This window comes from Porites lutea, chromosome 3 (genome assembly GCF_958299795.1).
Source record: "Porites lutea chromosome 3, jaPorLute2.1, whole genome shotgun sequence".
In the NCBI taxonomy this organism is placed as follows: Eukaryota; Metazoa; Cnidaria; class Anthozoa; order Scleractinia; family Poritidae; genus Porites; species Porites lutea.
This window is the reverse complement of record NC_133203.1, coordinates 50,557,187-50,575,037: the sequence shown is the minus strand read 5'-3', so window position 1 is coordinate 50,575,037 and position 17,851 is coordinate 50,557,187. Positions and strand designations below refer to the sequence as shown.

Sequence of the window (17,851 nt, the reverse complement as noted above, 5' to 3'; positions counted from 1 at the left end):
GAAGCACTAATCAAAGAGATCTCGCAAAGTCTTCAGGCTTTTTGAGACTCAAAAGGTCATCAAAAGTCAGAAGATTTGTAGAGAATTTTAACTAAATATAGATGTAGATGTCTATTTTTAGTGCGATATTTTACTTTTCGTAAATAACATGTCGTTTGGTCACGCTTTAAACAATGGAGTAGAGATTCCAAACATTGGACGTAAGTGTTTCCATGTCAATTTTTATGACTTTTTATATAATGATTATTTTAACATAAAATATAAGCCTAAGACTTATCTAAGTCAGAACTACAATTCAAACAGGCCTTTCTTGGAGTTTTTGCTTAAAACTCATCACCGCCATGCATCAATAACCCAAATGGACTATAAATCTGGCCAGCTCAAGCCTGTTCTGACAATGGTAATTTCTTGTACTGATTTCATGGGTGCTGTAAATTACTACTAATGAGAGATTTTCTTCAGTTGGAACATTTCAGATGAAATCAGTGGCTGAAGATGATGTAATTTACAGAACAATCGATAGCGCACTGCAATGTGGCTGCAGACTTATAGGTAAGAAAAGTCAAGTTCACTGCAGACTGTCTGCAAAATTTAAAAGTGTCTCATAAGGTAGTCAATGCATAGGGTATTACCCTGTGAGAAGGGGGGTAAGTACTGCCATATACAGCTATAATTTTCGAGAAAGGTTGTTGGAAAAAATGTGCACGTGACAATCCCGAAAGGTAATATGGGATATGTTCAATACACTGTTCCTGACACTGTAGCTATCGAACCAACTATTGTTGTTTTCCTTTAGCACTTGCAGACATATGTCCATGACCTCTCCTGCCATTCTTTTAAATTTCTTTGAAAAACAGTGCACTCAAAACCACCCACAATACCTTTCGGGGTTGTCGCATGCACTTTATGCGACAACCTTTCTCAAAATAGCTGTATAGGCTATATAGTTTACATACCTGCCAACCCCCAGAGTACAAAAATCTGGAGACTGGAAATCTTCGACAATGTCTGAATACTCTCCAAAAATCACCTGAAGGCCTTCCTAATGTTCCCAACATCAATAACAGCGTGCGAAAACCACGCCACGCCATTGTTGAGTACGCCTCACCTGTTTGGGCTGCGATCCCTTTATATCTTGATGAGTTAATTGAGTCTGTACAGCGGAAAGCCCTTAAAATAATATTTGGCCGGGTAGACTATGCGGAAGCCTTGGTCTTGGCCAGCCTGGAGTCTCTTAGTGACAGGAGAGAAGGAGCTTGTAAGCGGTTTATGGCTACTGCACGCCAAATGTCCCCCCTTAAGAACATCATCCCCTGTCCTGCCACTTTTGAGTCTCACTACAGTATGAGGGTCCAACTTCCAAGACGTCAGTTGACATGGTCATACCAGAAGAATTAATGACTTTGTAACTTATAAATTTCAATGTATGTAAATGGTTAATTGTATGTGACAATGACCTTCCCCAACAATTCAGTTATTGCTGCAAGTGGGTGAAATAAACAGAATATCTATCTATCTATCTATCTACCAAGTATTGTGCAATTTGATTGATTAATTTCTGACCAATTACGATACTTGTTAAATATACATCAATTTGATTGGTCTGTTTTACATTTTCTGATCAAGAACAGCTCAAATAAGAGGACTAATTCCACTTCTTGTTTCATTTTCCTATTTGACATCTCAAAAAATTAATAACAAAATTAATGAAAAAATTCTGAAAAAGGCCACGGTATGTATTTCCCGGGAGATTTGGTGCTCTAACTGGTAACCTGAGATCAGGCGTTATTTTTTTTGCTTCGTTGCTTCCTTGGCTCGAGAGGGAAAAAAATAACGCCTGATACATTTATTTAACAAGCCGTCAACCGCCCCCTAATTTACATAATCTAACGTCTGCTTGACCTGTCATGTTATTAGCCAATCAGCGTTTGCCAGAAGGGAATAAAATTTTGGCGGGAATAATAATGTCTCTTTCGATTGGAAATAAAGTTTAGGGAAAAGAATTGTTTAAGTACGGTCAGATGGCGCTTACTAAGAATAATTTTTTAAATGTTTTTTTTTTTGTGATGAAATACTGCTAGTTGGAGCTGCTGTACCTTTATTTAACAGCTACAAATAATAAAAATTTACTAGTAAAAGCTCGTTGACTTCGTTCTGTGCCGAAAGCTCTGAGAAAAACATTAGGCTGAAGCACCATATTTCACGAACTAAAAAGTGTTGTGAAGGCGAAGATCGCTCAGAGTAATTCGTAGGCTTCTGAAGGAGCAATGACAGGAATTACAGTCAAACCTGGTCAAGATTCCATTCATGAATTAATTATTTGAAAAGTGAACCCGTTTGTCGCTTCTGCAACTTGTAGCCAGTATCAAATTGCATTCAAATTATCGGTGAATTTTTGACTGCAACTTTTAGTATAAGATGAAATGGAAAATATTTCAATGGATGAAATTTCTATTTAGGCATTTTTCAAACTGGCAAGAAAACTGAGCCGGCAGAAATTTCATAATGAACTCGCGTGTGTATTAAAATATTACGCAAGCAAAAATGCAGACTGAAATCAACAACAACTAACGGATGGCGGCGTTTTTGCCAATCGGAACAGCGCAAATCGTCCGTATTGTTTCTTATCCAATCAGAAAAAAGTCCAGATTCTGGCATTTTTGCATGTGATCTGTTAAAGAAATGTATCATGCCCTCCTCCTGAAAACAGATTACAGAGATAGAGGGAGAGGGCATGATTGCAGGCTTTCTAACTGGGAGACTGGGAGATCTGATGAAAAACTTGGAGACTCCTGGAAAAACCAGGAGAGTTGGCAGGTATGTATATAGGTGTATGCAGCTGTAAAGGGTATGGTTTAGATTTAGGTTTACTTGCAACTCATTAAGCTTTTGTTGTGGCTGGACTGTGCTGCTGACCTCAGTACTTTCTAAAAAATAGCAACTCTAGGATAGGCCATAGGAAGGTCACTATTTTGGGAGTTTAGTCTAGTAAAGGGTAGCAAAGTTCAGTTGGACTAGGTCCGGTATAGGCTAGGGGTTCCACAGTCCCAGCGCCCATCCCTATCCAAAAATTGTTAAGGTACCTCCCCCAGGGACATTTGACATTAATGACATGATTCTTGAGTACTCATTAATCAGGGGCTATGGTCTGTGAGAGCATTGACAAAGGTTTAAAATTATGGCATAATTATGACACAATGTGTTTTTTTCTGTTACTCGTGCACATTTGTTTTCCAAGAAACTTCACTAGAAGTGGAGATTAAACTGTATCAATGTTGTTATAGCAAATAGACAACAATTTTCCATTGTCCAGATTCTTAAAGACGACAGAAATGTGTTGTTTCAGTAAATATCCATACTGCTTACACAGTGGTTTTTCTTTTTTTATCCTACAACCTCTTTGAAATTCCAGTTTAGCATCATACTTTCCATTAAAAAGTTTGGTCCTTAAGACACCACCTCTGTCTCAAAAGCACTTATAGGCACTGAGATGTTTTATGCACAAATGGAAACGGTTTAACGGAACTTGTCATACTTCCTTAAGCCTTTCCATAAACAACAAGAAGTGACAATAACAAAATATTAATTTCCTCTTATCATATTGTAGTCTCATGCTTAATGAGTTAAGGCTTTGAGTCTTGATTATTTTTCGCTTGCTGCAAACAGACACAGCTGCTGTTTATCGGAATGAAGCAGATATTGGACGTGCACTAAAAGAGCTTGTACCAAAGTATGGCCTTTCCAGACAAGATGTCTTCATAACAAGTAAACTTTGTAAGTCTTTGGAATTTCTCTAATGTGTTATTAATATGACAAGTTTAGGTATGTATCTTAAGTTATTGCCTTTAATTAGCCAAACAAAATGGCTTTTTAAAGTCAAACATTTTGTTATTTTGCACTAACATGTCTCTATTATAGACAGTTTTGTTGGTCCCAACGCTCCTAGAGGTCATATATGTACCTCTATAATTTCACAGTCCCCTTTTGACACTTTCTCTTCCAAAAGTGGCTAAAGTTAAAACTTGACAAAGTTTCCAGATTTCTTTTCAAAAAGATTCCAAAAAATATTAATGTAATAAAAGAGAGGTGCCCTTTGAACGTCACACGATTTCATCCACAGACTCAAAAGTTAGAATGCAAACAATTGTTGATTATAAGTGACAAGAAGTGTTAGCACTGGTTTGGATTTTGTGATTTCAAGACTTACCATAAGTTATGACAACAGAGTAGATTAATTTAATGACAATACAACTTTATTGACTTTATCTTTGACATGTAAGTAGGGACTCCAGAGCATTTTTTGACCTACCAGCAATCTATTTTTGGAAGATTTAGTTGTAAAGAGCTTAAAAAAAGGAAAAAAATGATACCTTACTTGTTTAAATTCGTTGAATGGTTCCAAAGATATGAAATATTGAAAGTGAGGATTTTCCACTTTTTTGTGCTTAAAATTTTAAATTTCCCTCCAAAAAAGTGGGACCAATTGGCCTTCTTTTCCACCATAGTAACCATTTATTTACAACTAAGAGTACATAGCAACTACCATTACAGTAGCTCTTTATAACCTAGCAAGTCCATAAAATGTCTTGCATGGCAACATAACATACAATACATGCAAAATGATTACCATGGCAATGCAGTTTCCATGGCAACAAGGGTCAAAATGAAGTATTTACCTGGAAACTACCACTGTAATAGCTCTTCGTAGCCTAGCAAGTCCAGAAAATATCTTGCTAGAGAACATTACATACAATACATGCAACATGGTTACCCTGGCAATGCCGTTTCCATGACAACAAGGGTCAAAATGAAGTATTTTAAATTGAATTTTATCAGTCTGACACATTGAAACAGAAAGGATCCTCTAAATTTAAAATCTTAGGGACATTTGCACAATTATTGGCAAGAAGTCCATGCAACCTTAATTTCTTAAAGTGTTAAGGTAACACTGAACATTACCCCAATTCATACTTGTTGAAACGTAATCTTTCTACTTGTTTATAAATACCACAATTCTATAGAAATGCTGAAGTCTGATAAATAATAAATTCTAGATGGTAGATATTTTCAGGTCATACTGTTGCCATGGTAACCATCTTTCAGTTAAATGAATGCCTGAAAAGCACCAACAAATTCACAAAATCAGTGTTGCAAAATGTTCATGTCAAAAATTATGTCCTTATTCAAAACTGAAATAAAGTACTTGCATCTGTGTATTGTGCCAAGTCTAAGAGTATAAAATTTCTAGGTCCCCGTCTCTATAATCATCGAGTAGCTCGAACGTGTGAATTTCGTCGTCACCCTCTTCATCATACGAAATATTAAACCATGTCCTTGTCCCAGGAACCAACCCAATCACTACGCCAAAATACCCCTGGCGTGTGCCATCCTCTTCAAAATAGTGAACAACTCTCTTGCCGACCAGGAGCTGTGGGTTCTGAATGACTGGGTCTTCTTGGCCTCCTTGGGCTCTTCCACATTTTGCTGATGGCTCTGTTACATGCTGTGTCTCAGAAATAAGTCTTAAAAAGGTTTTGTTTCAGTTGGTTCAACGAATGCTGCTGCTTGTCTTTTGAGAAGGAAAACAGAGACTTGTCACCCACCTCCTGAAGCAGAACAATCTTTCTGAAATTGATCTGTTGCTTGAGAGCAACAATTTTTCTTGAGACTGATGGATAACACAACATACCGGCCTCAACAGCATCAGCAGTCTGCCACAGTCCATCTGCAGATATGGCATTCACAAGTTTCTCCTTCTGTTGCTGAGCTTTTAACTTCTTTCTTTCAATGTCATCTTGTTTTTCTTTCAGTGTCTGTGCAACATGTTGACGGATGGCTTCCGATCTCTCCTTTGGTTAAATAACTTCTTGTATGCTGGTGTCAACTTTGTAGCAATTTTGAGAATCTCAGATTTTTCTTCTGCATTCTTGCGATCAAGCCAAGACCTTGTCTTGTTGTTTGCATACAATATCATGCCCTCTAAAGCAATTGTTGTGGCATTTGGTTTTTCTCTCAGTAAGCGGTCAAGTTGTGCAAAGTCACGTTTACTAACGACATTAGACTTTGGGGTTGACTTTGTTTCACTGATCTTTATAGCACTAGATTTGTCCTGAACACCTTGTGGTAAATGATCTTTTAGCATTCGCTCCATGGTTAGGTAAAAGCTCTTGAACATTAATTGAAGAACTTCAACTGTGATGCTGTCATCAGTACACTGCTCAACAAGTTTCTCATACACAACATCTCGGTTGATTAATGTGTCATTGAAAAGGTAAACCTCACCAGTAAGCAGTGCTGAGGCATCCTCAGACCAAGCTTTCAAAGAGTCCCTCATAGATGTGTACTTGGCATTCATATCAAGGATTCCTAGAATTTTATCTTCAATCACTCTCCATAGGGGGACTGTAATCATCTTGTTAATAACTCCAAGAGCTCTTGTTGCTGCAACATACTCTTTCACCTTAACATCTGCTAACACTGCCTGCAGCAACCTATTTCCAGTGCCATAAATGGATTCCAAGAAAACCCTTGCATGTTCATTAAGGAAATACACACCAGCTAGAAAGTGGCACCTTTTTAATTCCTTGTGTCTTGAGGTACTCACTGAAAGGCAATGAGCAGCCCACTTGCTCTGATCCATGTTTTTCCATTGCTTTGCACATGGTTCGCACCAGACGAATTGTACCTGACTCAGAGCCCGTGGCATTTTCTGGAAGCGCTGCTGCCCCTACCTTTTCTGCACCAAACTGCACCTTCTCCCATTCTTTCAAAGTCTTATCTGCCATTGCAACCATAAAGTGCATTCCACAAAAGAAGTTATTCATCTTGGCAACTTCCAACTGCTCCTTTTCAGTCAAGTGTTGCCAGTTTGCAGTTACTCCTGATAAGCATTCAGCTCGATATGTCTGCAGTAATTCATTGAAATTCTTCTCAACAATGTGCCGGTCAGACATAGTGTTTTTAATAGATGTAAGGATACGTGAGGGGGTACCATTCTTGCCATGTTGCTCTGCAGCCTTTCCTATGTCACTTAGGACTTGCTTTAAGACCTCAAGGGTTTGAGCTGCTGAACCTGACTGCATATCAGCAAGACCCAATGTGTAGCAACTGGTTTCAGTAGATACTTGATAACTACCATATTTATGACCAAACTTTGTAGTTCCATCCATGTGTAAGGTGTTAAATTGCTCTTTGGGTATTTGTTCAGCAAGCTGCAAGTGTGAGACAGTCCTAGCTTCTACAAGCATTTCTGCCAACTTGCTTGTGCCTGGGAGTCTGCCTAGTTCAGCTTTAAAAATGTTACTACTTACACTTCGTATGATGGGCTCCACATTTTGAATTCCAACATTTCTGCTCAACAGATCCAAGCAAGTCACCCGTACATCATCAGTGTACCTTCCATTCTCAAATGTCTCTACAGCAGGCTGTGAAGTTTGCATAGCTTCCAATTTGTCAACTCTCTCTGACAGTTGGTTTGGTACATCATCTTTCTCAACTATGATATCATTGCATTCTCTCAGTTTAGTTGAAAGAGCACTGTTCCCATCATCACCAATGGGGTGAACATTTTTTAGATCACTGTTTCGTTTGCTGTGATATCTGTTCAGTTCCTGCACATTCTTCTTTTCTTTGCGGATTTCACTGACTTTTGTCTTATAGTTTTCAATCTTTTCACCTTTTGAATCCAGTTCTTTCCTTAATTTAGATATCTCTTTGTTTTTTATGGCCACTTCCTTCTCTAAAGTTTTCTTCTCTTCTTTTTGCCTGTCAAGTGCAACTGATCGGCGCTTTAGTTGTCTTGTCTTTAGTTGGAAGCTTTCACTCTTCCGACTCTCAGGTAAGTCAAATGGTAAAGATTTCATAACCTCAATATCAGTTTTTTTCCTGTCTCTGGATAGCTTTTGAACTTTCTTCTGTAAATTTTTAACACGACTTGTTATTGCCTGCACTGATGGACATAACTCATGAAAATTTACACCATAGTAATACTTCAACCATATCATCATACTCTGCCAGGTCAAATTATTTCTCTCCATTAAATTAAGCATCTCTAAAATAACACCTAGACATAGATGTTTACCAGTTTCTGAATTTCCTGACAAAGTTAATTCCTGATATTCCACTGGGGATGAAGCAGAGTGAAGTATAGAGGTTACTTTCACTTTGCAAACAGGACATGTCTCTACCATCAGAGACCACTGACGGATACAAGCAAAGCAAAAGTAATGCATACAGTCTTTGATGTAAGACTTGTTTTCACATCCTCCAAGACACACAGGGCATGTTTCATTTTCAGGGTCATCTGATACTGGCAAGGAGATCTTGACTGGGTCATTGAAATCAGGAACATTAGGCTGATCAGGTCCGTCCTTGGAATTACTCAACAGGGAAATAAGCCAGTCTGTTGATATGCCGTTCTTCATACAATATGGACCAGGATACTCCTCGCTGTCAGCCATTTTTCTTAAGAGAATTTAAGCAGTATATCAAAAGTTAAATCCCTGCACCTTCAAATGAAGATTTTTCACATTAAAATGCTAACATAAATACTGGACAAAGAAATGGGCCACTAATTTCAATTTCTTTACCTCTTAAAATATCTGACACAGTGACAGTGACATCTCTGGATCCAATGAACCAAAAGCAGTAACATTAACATTACCTATGTTCAATAAAAATGGATTTAATAGAAATTTAAGAGGCAGGAAAAAAACAGTACAATAGCCAATACATAACCGAAATTTAAGAGGCAGGAAAAAAGCTGAGAAAAGTTTGCTGCCAATCACTCAATGATATGACATTGTCATTGACAAGTTGAAATAAAACTAAATCACGATTTAATTTGCTGCGAAATCCTACTCAATAAAACTAAATCACGATTTACTCATCACCATACTCGATACTTATATTTATAACTAGGGTCAGATGCTAAGACCCAGTTTCGCATTGCCAAAATAACAACAAATTCTAATACTGCACACAGAAGTTATATAATTTCGCGCCAGTTTATTAGCTCGCATCCTTCAGCAATCCTAATACAAAAGTACTTACATGGCCGTAGATTTCGAATTTCCCACTTTAAACACCTCAAACATCAGCAAAATGACCAAAAATGTACTCTGAAATCTTCGAATGTGTATTGTGAGAGCATGTAACATTGGATATCGCTTAAAAATACATCAAAATGAAGCTTGCCTTCTTCGCTTTTCGAAGGAAAACTTCCTAGCACCGTAGGATACCAGCATCCCTTGCGAAACTAGCGTTTTTCACAGGTCACCCAGCTCGGCCATTTCTCACCCCAAAAATAACATTGATTTATTCGAATGCGCAGAAAAGATGCGCAGTGGTCCGCTGGAGTCCCTAATGTAAGATTTCAGTACCAAAACAATCAATATTACTTACAAATGAAACATTAAGTGAAATAAAAGTTTAGTATTACTAAGAAAGAAAAGAACAACAACTATCTATTGAATATTAACATAAAAAGAAAAAATACTTGGCTATGTACGGCTTCTATGCTAATAAACATGTGTAACTTTTAACCATAGTGAATTTGTTTGGATATGTATATATATGATGGATATATTTTTTCTTATCTTTGTGTAAGAAATACCCGGTGAGCAGATCAGGCCCTTTGATCTTCACAGAGCCCCGAGGCTTTTTGTTACTCAATATTATTAATGAAAGTCTTTTTTAATACCTACTGTAAATGACTTTCAATGAGTATCCTGACCCTGAGTACATTAAGGACTTTAGCAATCCAATGACACAATGGCAACAAGAATGTCAAAAAAAAAATAGGTTTAATAAGCAAGACAACAACTTTGCATATGCATCACACTTTTTTGTACATTTCTTTGCTGCTTTGTCACTACTGTGACATAAAAATGCCCAGTTTTGCATTTTATGGAGAACATGCATAAACTAGCAACAATGGAATTTTATTTCTCTTTCTGAACTTGGATATGGTCCCTTGGAATCTGACTTCTTATAAGAGGGTTTGCCTATATATTTCACAAAGGAAGTGGTTAAGAATAATCAAAATTTAAGACTGAAAGAATGAAAATTCACTTTTTAACCGATGTTCTCATTGCTATTGCGTCGTTGGATCTTTTAAAAAGTCTCCATTACCCTTGAATGAGTTAAGTATTGATCTGTGTCTAAAAGCTTTAGAAGCAGGCTGTTATGACTTCATTGGCAATCTTCAAATTATATTTGCTTTAACTCTTAAAATATTTCATATAAATTATATTATGGTATTTTTTTGTTGTTCTTCTCCTCAGCCCCAAGAGACCATGGATTTGATAGTGCAGAGGCAGCTTGTATGAAGTCTCTAGAAGCTTTAGACTGTGAATATCTTGACTTGTATCTCATTCACTGGCCTGGTGTACAAAAGCTGAAAAGGGAAGATCCAAAAAATTCTGAACTTAGAAAGGGAAGCTGGCTAGCACTAGAGAAGCTTTATAAAGCAGGTTATTTATTTTAATAGACCCTTCCACATTTTTTTTCAATTTTTGATCTGGACCAGTTAGCAAAAAATCCATCAAGAAAGGTGAAAAGCACGCTTTAAAATTAGTAAAGATGCCAAGTTTGAACATGATATGTTGAAAATTAGCAACAAAGATATAGCTCTACAAAGTTGCCAAATTCTACAGACATTTGCCTATAGTTTGCCTATAAGTTAATGTACCCGCTATACAAACTATTTTACATCATTCTGTACAATTTTCGCCACTTTGTGAATTAGCTATTCAACGTATCACACTTGAACTTGGTGAGTTACTCTTTCTGGCAGTGTCAATGGATATTTGCTGACTGGTCTTATTAAAAACTGAATTATTGGATAATGCAATTCTAGAGCTCTGATTGGCTTTATAGCCATCATGGTGTATGAGCCATTATACCATGATCTCTAAATATGCTATAAAGTGTACTCGTCTGCTCAAAATTTAAAATAAGCTGAAAATCGGTTGCTTTTCCGAACGAAGTCAGGAAGAATTCTCTATTTTTTGTGGGCATTTTTAATAAAACAATAATTATTAGTCCACTCACGCTTGTTGGATATGAGATGATTAATGGCTATCTACTATCTCATATCCAATGCGCACTCGTGGTGGAAGGATCTACATGTATTCTCAACTCAGAGGACCCGCATGGATTTCAGACACCCTAAAAATAATTCCTCACCCCCCAGCCCCTTTAAAAAAAGTTGGTCTGTAGATCGTTTTCACTGTCACGCAACAAAAAAATAAATTGGAAACCGTCCAGTGGAAGAAGCCAAGAAAATGAAATGTTATTAAAGACTAATTTTTAGACAATTTTTGTCCAAGTCCCAGGTCTTTGTGGCCCAAAGTTTCTGAGTTATTGGCCGAAACAGTTCACGCACATTTGTAGAGCTTTGTATGGAGACGCCACATTGGTGCACCATTTTGGTGCATCAATATGGCCACCGAAAATCAACAAAAACATCTGGAGTACACTTTTTCTATAAGAGCTCCTTCTCTTCACTTGAGAACTAGCATACGTGCGCATAAAAATATCTTCTAATACTTGGAATGGTTATACTGCTGAAAATCAAGAGGAGATACTTTTTTTCAATGAGACAGCATTCCTATTTTGGTGTCACGCACTGTGAAAAGTGGGAAGTTCAAATTGCGGTATTTTCAAAACGAAACATGCTACAGGAATGAAAACTTGTACAAAGATTAAATTTTTGTTTATCTTCAACCTAGTGTAAATAAGAATGCATAAAATCTCTCTATTTTGACTTTACAATTTGATGACGTCACTATGAAAGCCATCTATAAAGTAAAAGTAAGTCGATGTGATGAGCTCATTCTGCATGGGTCTCCTTCAGGTTTACTCAGAAGTATCGGTGTGTCAAACTACACAGTTGCCCACTTGGAAGAGATGTTACAATATGCTACTGTTGTTCCTGCTGTACTGCAGGTGATGTTAGTTATAAATGTTTCTTCTCTTTTGTACAGTAGTGTCTGTTTGCTTCTTTGTATAATCTGGTGGCGGCATAGGACTTCAGTAGCCTGAGAACAGCTTTTATTCAAAGAGCAACATTCATTCACGAAGGGGCAATTTCTTACATTTATTACAAACTAAGTCACTGAAACTGAAACTATTAATGTGTTACAAAATATAATTGTCGGCAACTTAAAAATTTTTTAAGAATTTTTAAAGGCAATATTCAGAGAATCTCTGGGTATGTATCATGGTATGTGTACTTTCTTTACACGTTTGTGTTTTTTGTTTTAATTTCAGTCTATTAAACAATTAAGCATGATAATTATTGTCTACATTAACTTCCAAGAAAAATGCAATGCCTAGTGCAGTTTTTCTCCTCATGTTCAAATTGATAGCTTGTTCTTTCTCTGCATTCAGTCACAGTTTATTGATTTGACAATCATAGATAACTTCTATACTGGTATCCCTGTGCAGCCATTTATTATTCTCTATTTAACAACTCAAGTGTTTTAAACTGCAGGTAGAGTTTCATCCAAGACTTTTCCAGAAAGGGTTGCTTGAGTACTGCCAAAGAAAAGGAATTTGGCTACAAGCCTATACCTCATTAGGCCAAGGAAAGGTATGTTACAACCAAGATGAAGTCTTCGATTCAGTGGGTTTCTAGTATGGGACTAATACATGTAGTTGAGAGATTCATTGCATTGAACTGAAATCATGACCTTATGGCTTTTGGAAGTGTATGGACACTCACCAATTGACCCAGGGCAGGACTTGAAAAGTCTTAAATTTCAGCATACTTATAGGACAAGCAGCTCTCAAATTTGCTTGCCCAGGACCACTGCATCCTTGTCTAAGTTTTTGATGTAGTTAGAAGATGACTTGACTAGACCATGCCCCATCAGTCAAGTTAGCATGAAAATTACTTACTTGGCTGAAAGGAAAATCTACTTGAGGTGGATTACCAGATGACACTGTTTTCTAGCGCCTTTTTCCATAGACACTGAGCTACAATACTTGTCAACAACCTTGAAACACCTGTGTACATTTTCCCTTCCCCGAAGTTGATTTGGGTGTTACAGTCCTCTCAGTGCTCCAAAATACGCATGGCTCAACATTGCGGAAGAAGAGGGGCACATTTGAGTGAGAACAAAGGTGTGGAGAGTGAATGTAAGAATGTTTCGAGAAAATTCAGGAGTACCCAACGTCACTGATTTTCGGAAAATATCTGTTCGGAAGACGATTTGCGACCTAGAATTCTCAGAACATTTGTTGCAAAAGTTCTTGTTTGCCTGCCTCTCCTAGGATTTTTTAACATCTAAAACATGGTATGATTGCCCATTTTTAACGGATTTTTACCCTAAAAGGTCACCTGAACTTTCGGGAGCCTTTTTTCTGGCTGAAATTTTCGAAAAAGTAAGTTTTGATCCCTATAATTTTTGGATCACTAGACTTTCAACTAGGAAATCCGAACAGATGAAAAAATTTTAGTCGATAAAATATGCCTATATCTACCGTTTAAATACTAACATACGTTTAACAATGCTATGTTTAAGTGGTTTTGAACTAGATTCTCGTTGGGTGCCCCTGAAAATTCAAGAGAAACGGTTCCTGTTTCAACGATTTGTGATGAGTATTGTTGGCCTTTACTGGGTTCATGTCACACACGTCCAAAATAGTGCTAGGACCAGCGGTGTCTAGATGACTTGTATGAACAACAATCTCATTTACCTACATATAGTAACCTTTAATCTCTAGTGTAGAGTATGGTAAGCCATCTTGCACCTCAGTAGTCATTAGTTACAGTAACAACTCCATCATTATGGGTCCCTTGTTGGTGTCCACTTTATAGGAGGTGTCTGCAGACCTGAAGACCCATTAATTTTATTTTACAGAAAAACAATAAATTCAAAAGAAAAGTTTGGACTTACTGTTGCTTGTGTCCTGTAAATGTGAAGTGCTCTGCTTATTACAAGATAAACTGTATTGAGTTTTGTTATGGGGGGAGGGGAAGCAGGGCTCGATAAAAGTCCTGTCCGGTAGTTCGGGACAAGTAGATTTTCTTCCAGGGCAATTAACTATAAAAGGCTACTGGCCCAGTGGGCAAGGGTATAGGCAAGTTATCCTCTCACAAAATCATTAACTAAGACGAACAAGAAGTGGCCCCGAACAAGCGCTATTGATCAGCACATGTAAATACGCGCTATCTAAATTGTTAAATCATTAAATCATTAAGCAAAATGTGACAGCTGCTTGCCCAAATGACAAGTAGGAAATCCCCTTTTTTTGAGTCCTTGGGGGTTGTTTTTGTTGTTGTTAGGTTTTAAGGGGAAAATTTGAGCAAGACTGTGCAAGACAATTTTAATGCAGACAAAAAAAGCAAGATTGCACAGTGAACCAAAGTAGTACGATCTCTTTAGCTCTTAGATGAGGCACAAGTCAGAAGTATAGCTACAACATACAACAAGTCAACAGCTCAAGTGTTACTCAAGTGGGCTCTTCAACATAATGTAGGTAGGTATGTTAATTATAAAAGGTTGAGTTTGATCGTCCGGGTGAACGTAGTCCTGAATAGGACTGTTGTTGTTGACAGTGACTGACGTTTCGACAACCTGTGCGGTAGTCATCTTCAGAGTCAAAGTGAGTTGTATCACGTCAGTTGATGGTATTATACTCTGGTTATTGATCTAATTGGTCAATTATGTCGCGATGTTATTGGTCGTCTGTCAGTTAAGCCGTGATGTTATTGGCTATGAAGACTCGTAATCAGTGATTGGTGCGTTTCGATCCGTCTATTGTCACAGTTAAACTGTCGTCTATTGTTAGTCAAATTGTCAGTTCTCCAGTTGTTCTCTCGTAGTTAGTTTTGCTTGATCTCCTCAATAAGTCGTAAGTACGGCGCTGGTAACTGTTGGCTACGATTCAGTGGCGTTTGTTCTAAGTTAGTAAACCAGCTTTCTAAAGTAAGACGTTGATAGTAGTCTGTAGAATACGTTATACATGTCGCAGAGTCCCAGTCAATTTGATGTTTCGTCTTTAAATGGTGCTCAGCAATGTGATTGTTGACGTCACCATTCCTCGTCGCGCGTTTGTGTTCGGTCAGTCGCGTGCTTAGGTTTCTGCCGGTTTCACCAATGTAAGAAGCCTGGCAGTCGCAGCATTTGATCTATACTATCTATATTCGACTATACCGTACATCAGAGGCACCTCTGAAACTATTGCACGTATATTACAACCTTACAATATACGTGTTGCGCACAAACTGATAACCACTTTACGGCGACTGCTTACTAATGTCAAAGACAAAGACAAACCGGAGGACAGACAGGGAGCAGTATACAAGATCAAATGCTGCGACTCTGAAGATGACTACCGCACAGGTTGTCGAAACGTCAGTCACTGTCAACAACAACTGTCCTATTCAGGACTACGTTCACCCGGACGATCAAACTCAACCTTTTGAAATGACTCCTGGGTTCAAACCTTTCACAGTTTTATGCTAATTATAGTTATTAGTCAGTGTGTAATCAGCATGCAGCTCTCCTCTGAACTCCTTCCACCTGTTTGATGTACTTCATAAGAGGTGGGTGCCAGGCTGAACTGGTGTGTTCCTTATGTGGTCTCACAAGGGACATTTAGGTTGCTTCTTTCACTCCCTCATCAGGTCAATTGTTCAGGTTTTGCAAGAGAAATCCATGTTTTGGTGATTTTCTCTGATAACTTGGTTATGTGTGAGCTTCAGTAGAGGTTTGTGAACAGCTCCACGCACAGATAACGGTTGTATGCCAATGAATCTAGCACTTTTTCCACTAGATCTTATTGTGACAAAATACGATTACTTTCTGTTGTTCTCAGAAAGTCATACTTACTAAGGGATTAAATTTCCGAGTGCACTTCTGGGTTTAGAGTTCTTTATTATAGTTATATATAGGTACTGTCTTTTTCAACAGGGGTGATCCCAAAGTCTGTCCGACCCCAGCACATAAAGGACAACTTGAGTGTTAACGACTTTCAACTCTCTGCAAAGGACATGGCCGTCTTAAATCACATGAACACAAACACTCGGTTTTGCTGGGATCCAACGGCAGTCACGTGACATTGTAGACAGGGAAAATGTTGGCAAATTTCGTTGATCAAACAAGAAAAGAAATCTGCGCACAAGTAATGTCCTCTTCTCTTGATGCTCGTTCCCCGTTGTTCGCCCGAGGTTACGTGAAGGAAGTTGTCGTTGTCATCTCGAAAAGAGGAAAGAAACTGAAACTACAAAAATGTACAATTTGTTACTTTCAATAATAAAAACAGGTACATTACAGTAACTTGAGTAAATTCAGAGTGTTTAGTGTGAAGCCAGAAAAAGTGTAAAAAAAGTAGACTGTCGATAGAATCGACTGTGGGTAGCATCCCACCAATGGAGACTACGAGCTTCCCCTACAGAGCCAACGTACGCGAAAAGAAAAATAACCACGTGCCACTTGAGGGGGCAAGACCGGAGGGACGAGAAAAAAGACTTGCCGTAAATGATCTAATAAACGCCCACTCTCAAATAAACGCCTCTTATCTAAAAAAAGCCCCTCTACGTACGCTGTCAAGTTTGTATTAAACGCCTCTTTCTGATAAACGCCACCTGTGAAAATTGCCCCAAAATACTAGGAAATGGCAAACTAGAGCAAAAATCAATCAATTTATTAATTTCATTGCTTGATTAACATCGGTTTGTGTATTATGTCATGTTCATGATTTCAAGTTCAAAGTAAGGGTAGCGCTCTGACCTTCTTGATCTTGGTGCACACTCGTTAAAGCACCCTCTTGTTTGTAGCTAAAAAGAAGAGAATTAAATTAGAAACCCTGGAGTGCTAAAGCCGTCAGCCCGCAGTCGAGATTCTGTTAACACGCAAACGTTTTTAGCCGAAAGCATATTGTATCAAGTTTTGTTGAGTTCGTTAAAATAAGTTACGAGAATAAACGTCTCTCTCTTTTAAACGGCTCCCATATATTAAACGCCCCCTCTTGGACCCTTAAAATTTAATAAACACCCCGGGGGTTTAATTGATGATTGACGGTATTTCGTTCCTGTCAAACAACGCTTCCTTTGTATTTTTAAGGTAGCCTGTTCCAGGCGTTCAGATAGTACAGCGGTCAGATGGTGGGGAGCGAGTTAAATTGTAAACGGAGAGGAAAAAACGAGGGGAGAACTGTTCTCCCCTCAATTTGTTTTCTTCGTGAATTTTTCTCCCGCGCTCTACTATCTGAACGCCTGGAACAGGCTACCTTAATAATATAAAGGAAGCGTTGTTTGACAGTGTTTAATATTTGGGAAAATAGCTCAAAAACCGTTGGTTTTGGATTGCTGGGTCAAGAAGACATTTCAAATGGCTCCTTAAATTTTGTAATAGACCATTTTACAGTTGTGTGCTCAGTGCCCTGGCCTTTGAATAGAAGCGAGGCTGGCGGTGACCTTGTTTTGTTACAAACCTTCCTGTTCATTTTCATGTGCAAATCGTGGTATTCTCCTGCTAACAAGCCCGTGAACATGATCGTTGTTTACATATGAAAAACAAGAAGGTTTGTAACAAAACAAGGTCACCGACAGCCTTGCTTCTATTGAAAGGCCAGGGCACTGAGCGCATAACGGTAAAATGATCTATTTGCACTGATGTGATACAATACAGGTATGTCGCCGTTTGTTTGTTTGATAACTAAAAAGCTAAAAATGTCGATTTTTGGGGAGGGGAGCCCGAGTGAGTGAAGCCGCGACGTGGCCGCGCTGCGCGTTTCCATTCCCCTCCATGCTTCTCCCAGCAACGATACCACCTGCTGCGCAGGTCATAGTAATTTCAAACATTGCGCTGATAAGCCTTTCGTTTACGCGCGACCCGTG

General features: G+C 38.3%; 1 protein-coding gene across 3 annotated transcripts; it reads left to right on the top strand.

Moving 5' to 3' along the window:
- Positions 1-51: 51 nt before the first annotated feature.
- Positions 52-16,911, top strand: LOC140931389 (uncharacterized oxidoreductase YtbE-like). Of its 3 annotated transcripts, none has more exons than XM_073381197.1 (8): positions 52-200; positions 463-552; positions 3,667-3,774; positions 10,284-10,472; positions 11,858-11,949; positions 12,497-12,595; positions 14,394-14,487; positions 15,924-16,910. In XM_073381197.1, the coding sequence occupies exons 1-8, from the start codon at positions 149-151 to the stop codon at positions 16,067-16,069; spliced, it is 870 nt and encodes a 289-aa protein (XP_073237298.1). In that variant the 5' UTR covers positions 52-148; the 3' UTR covers positions 16,070-16,910. The 3 variants fall into 3 exon arrangements, with proteins under 3 accessions (XP_073237298.1, XP_073237300.1, XP_073237299.1); XM_073381199.1 differs by having other exon boundaries at positions 14,394-14,483; positions 15,924-16,059; XM_073381198.1 differs by lacking the exon at positions 463-552 and having other exon boundaries at positions 56-200; positions 15,924-16,911.
- The last annotated feature ends 940 nt before the right edge of the window (positions 16,912-17,851 follow it).

Bases quoted from the DNA above. Each gene is read 5' to 3' on its own strand.
- LOC140931389 (XM_073381197.1), top strand. From the start codon at position 149: ATGTCGTTTGGTCACGCTTTAAACAATGGAGTAGAGATTCCAAACATT. The intron at 201-462 runs GTAAGTGTTTCC...GATTTTCTTCAG, and splicing joins AGAGATTCCAAACATTGGAC to TTGGAACATTTCAGATGAAA. The intron at 12,596-14,393 runs GTATGTTACAAC...CGATCTCTTTAG, and splicing joins CCTCATTAGGCCAAGGAAAG to CTCTTAGATGAGGCACAAGT.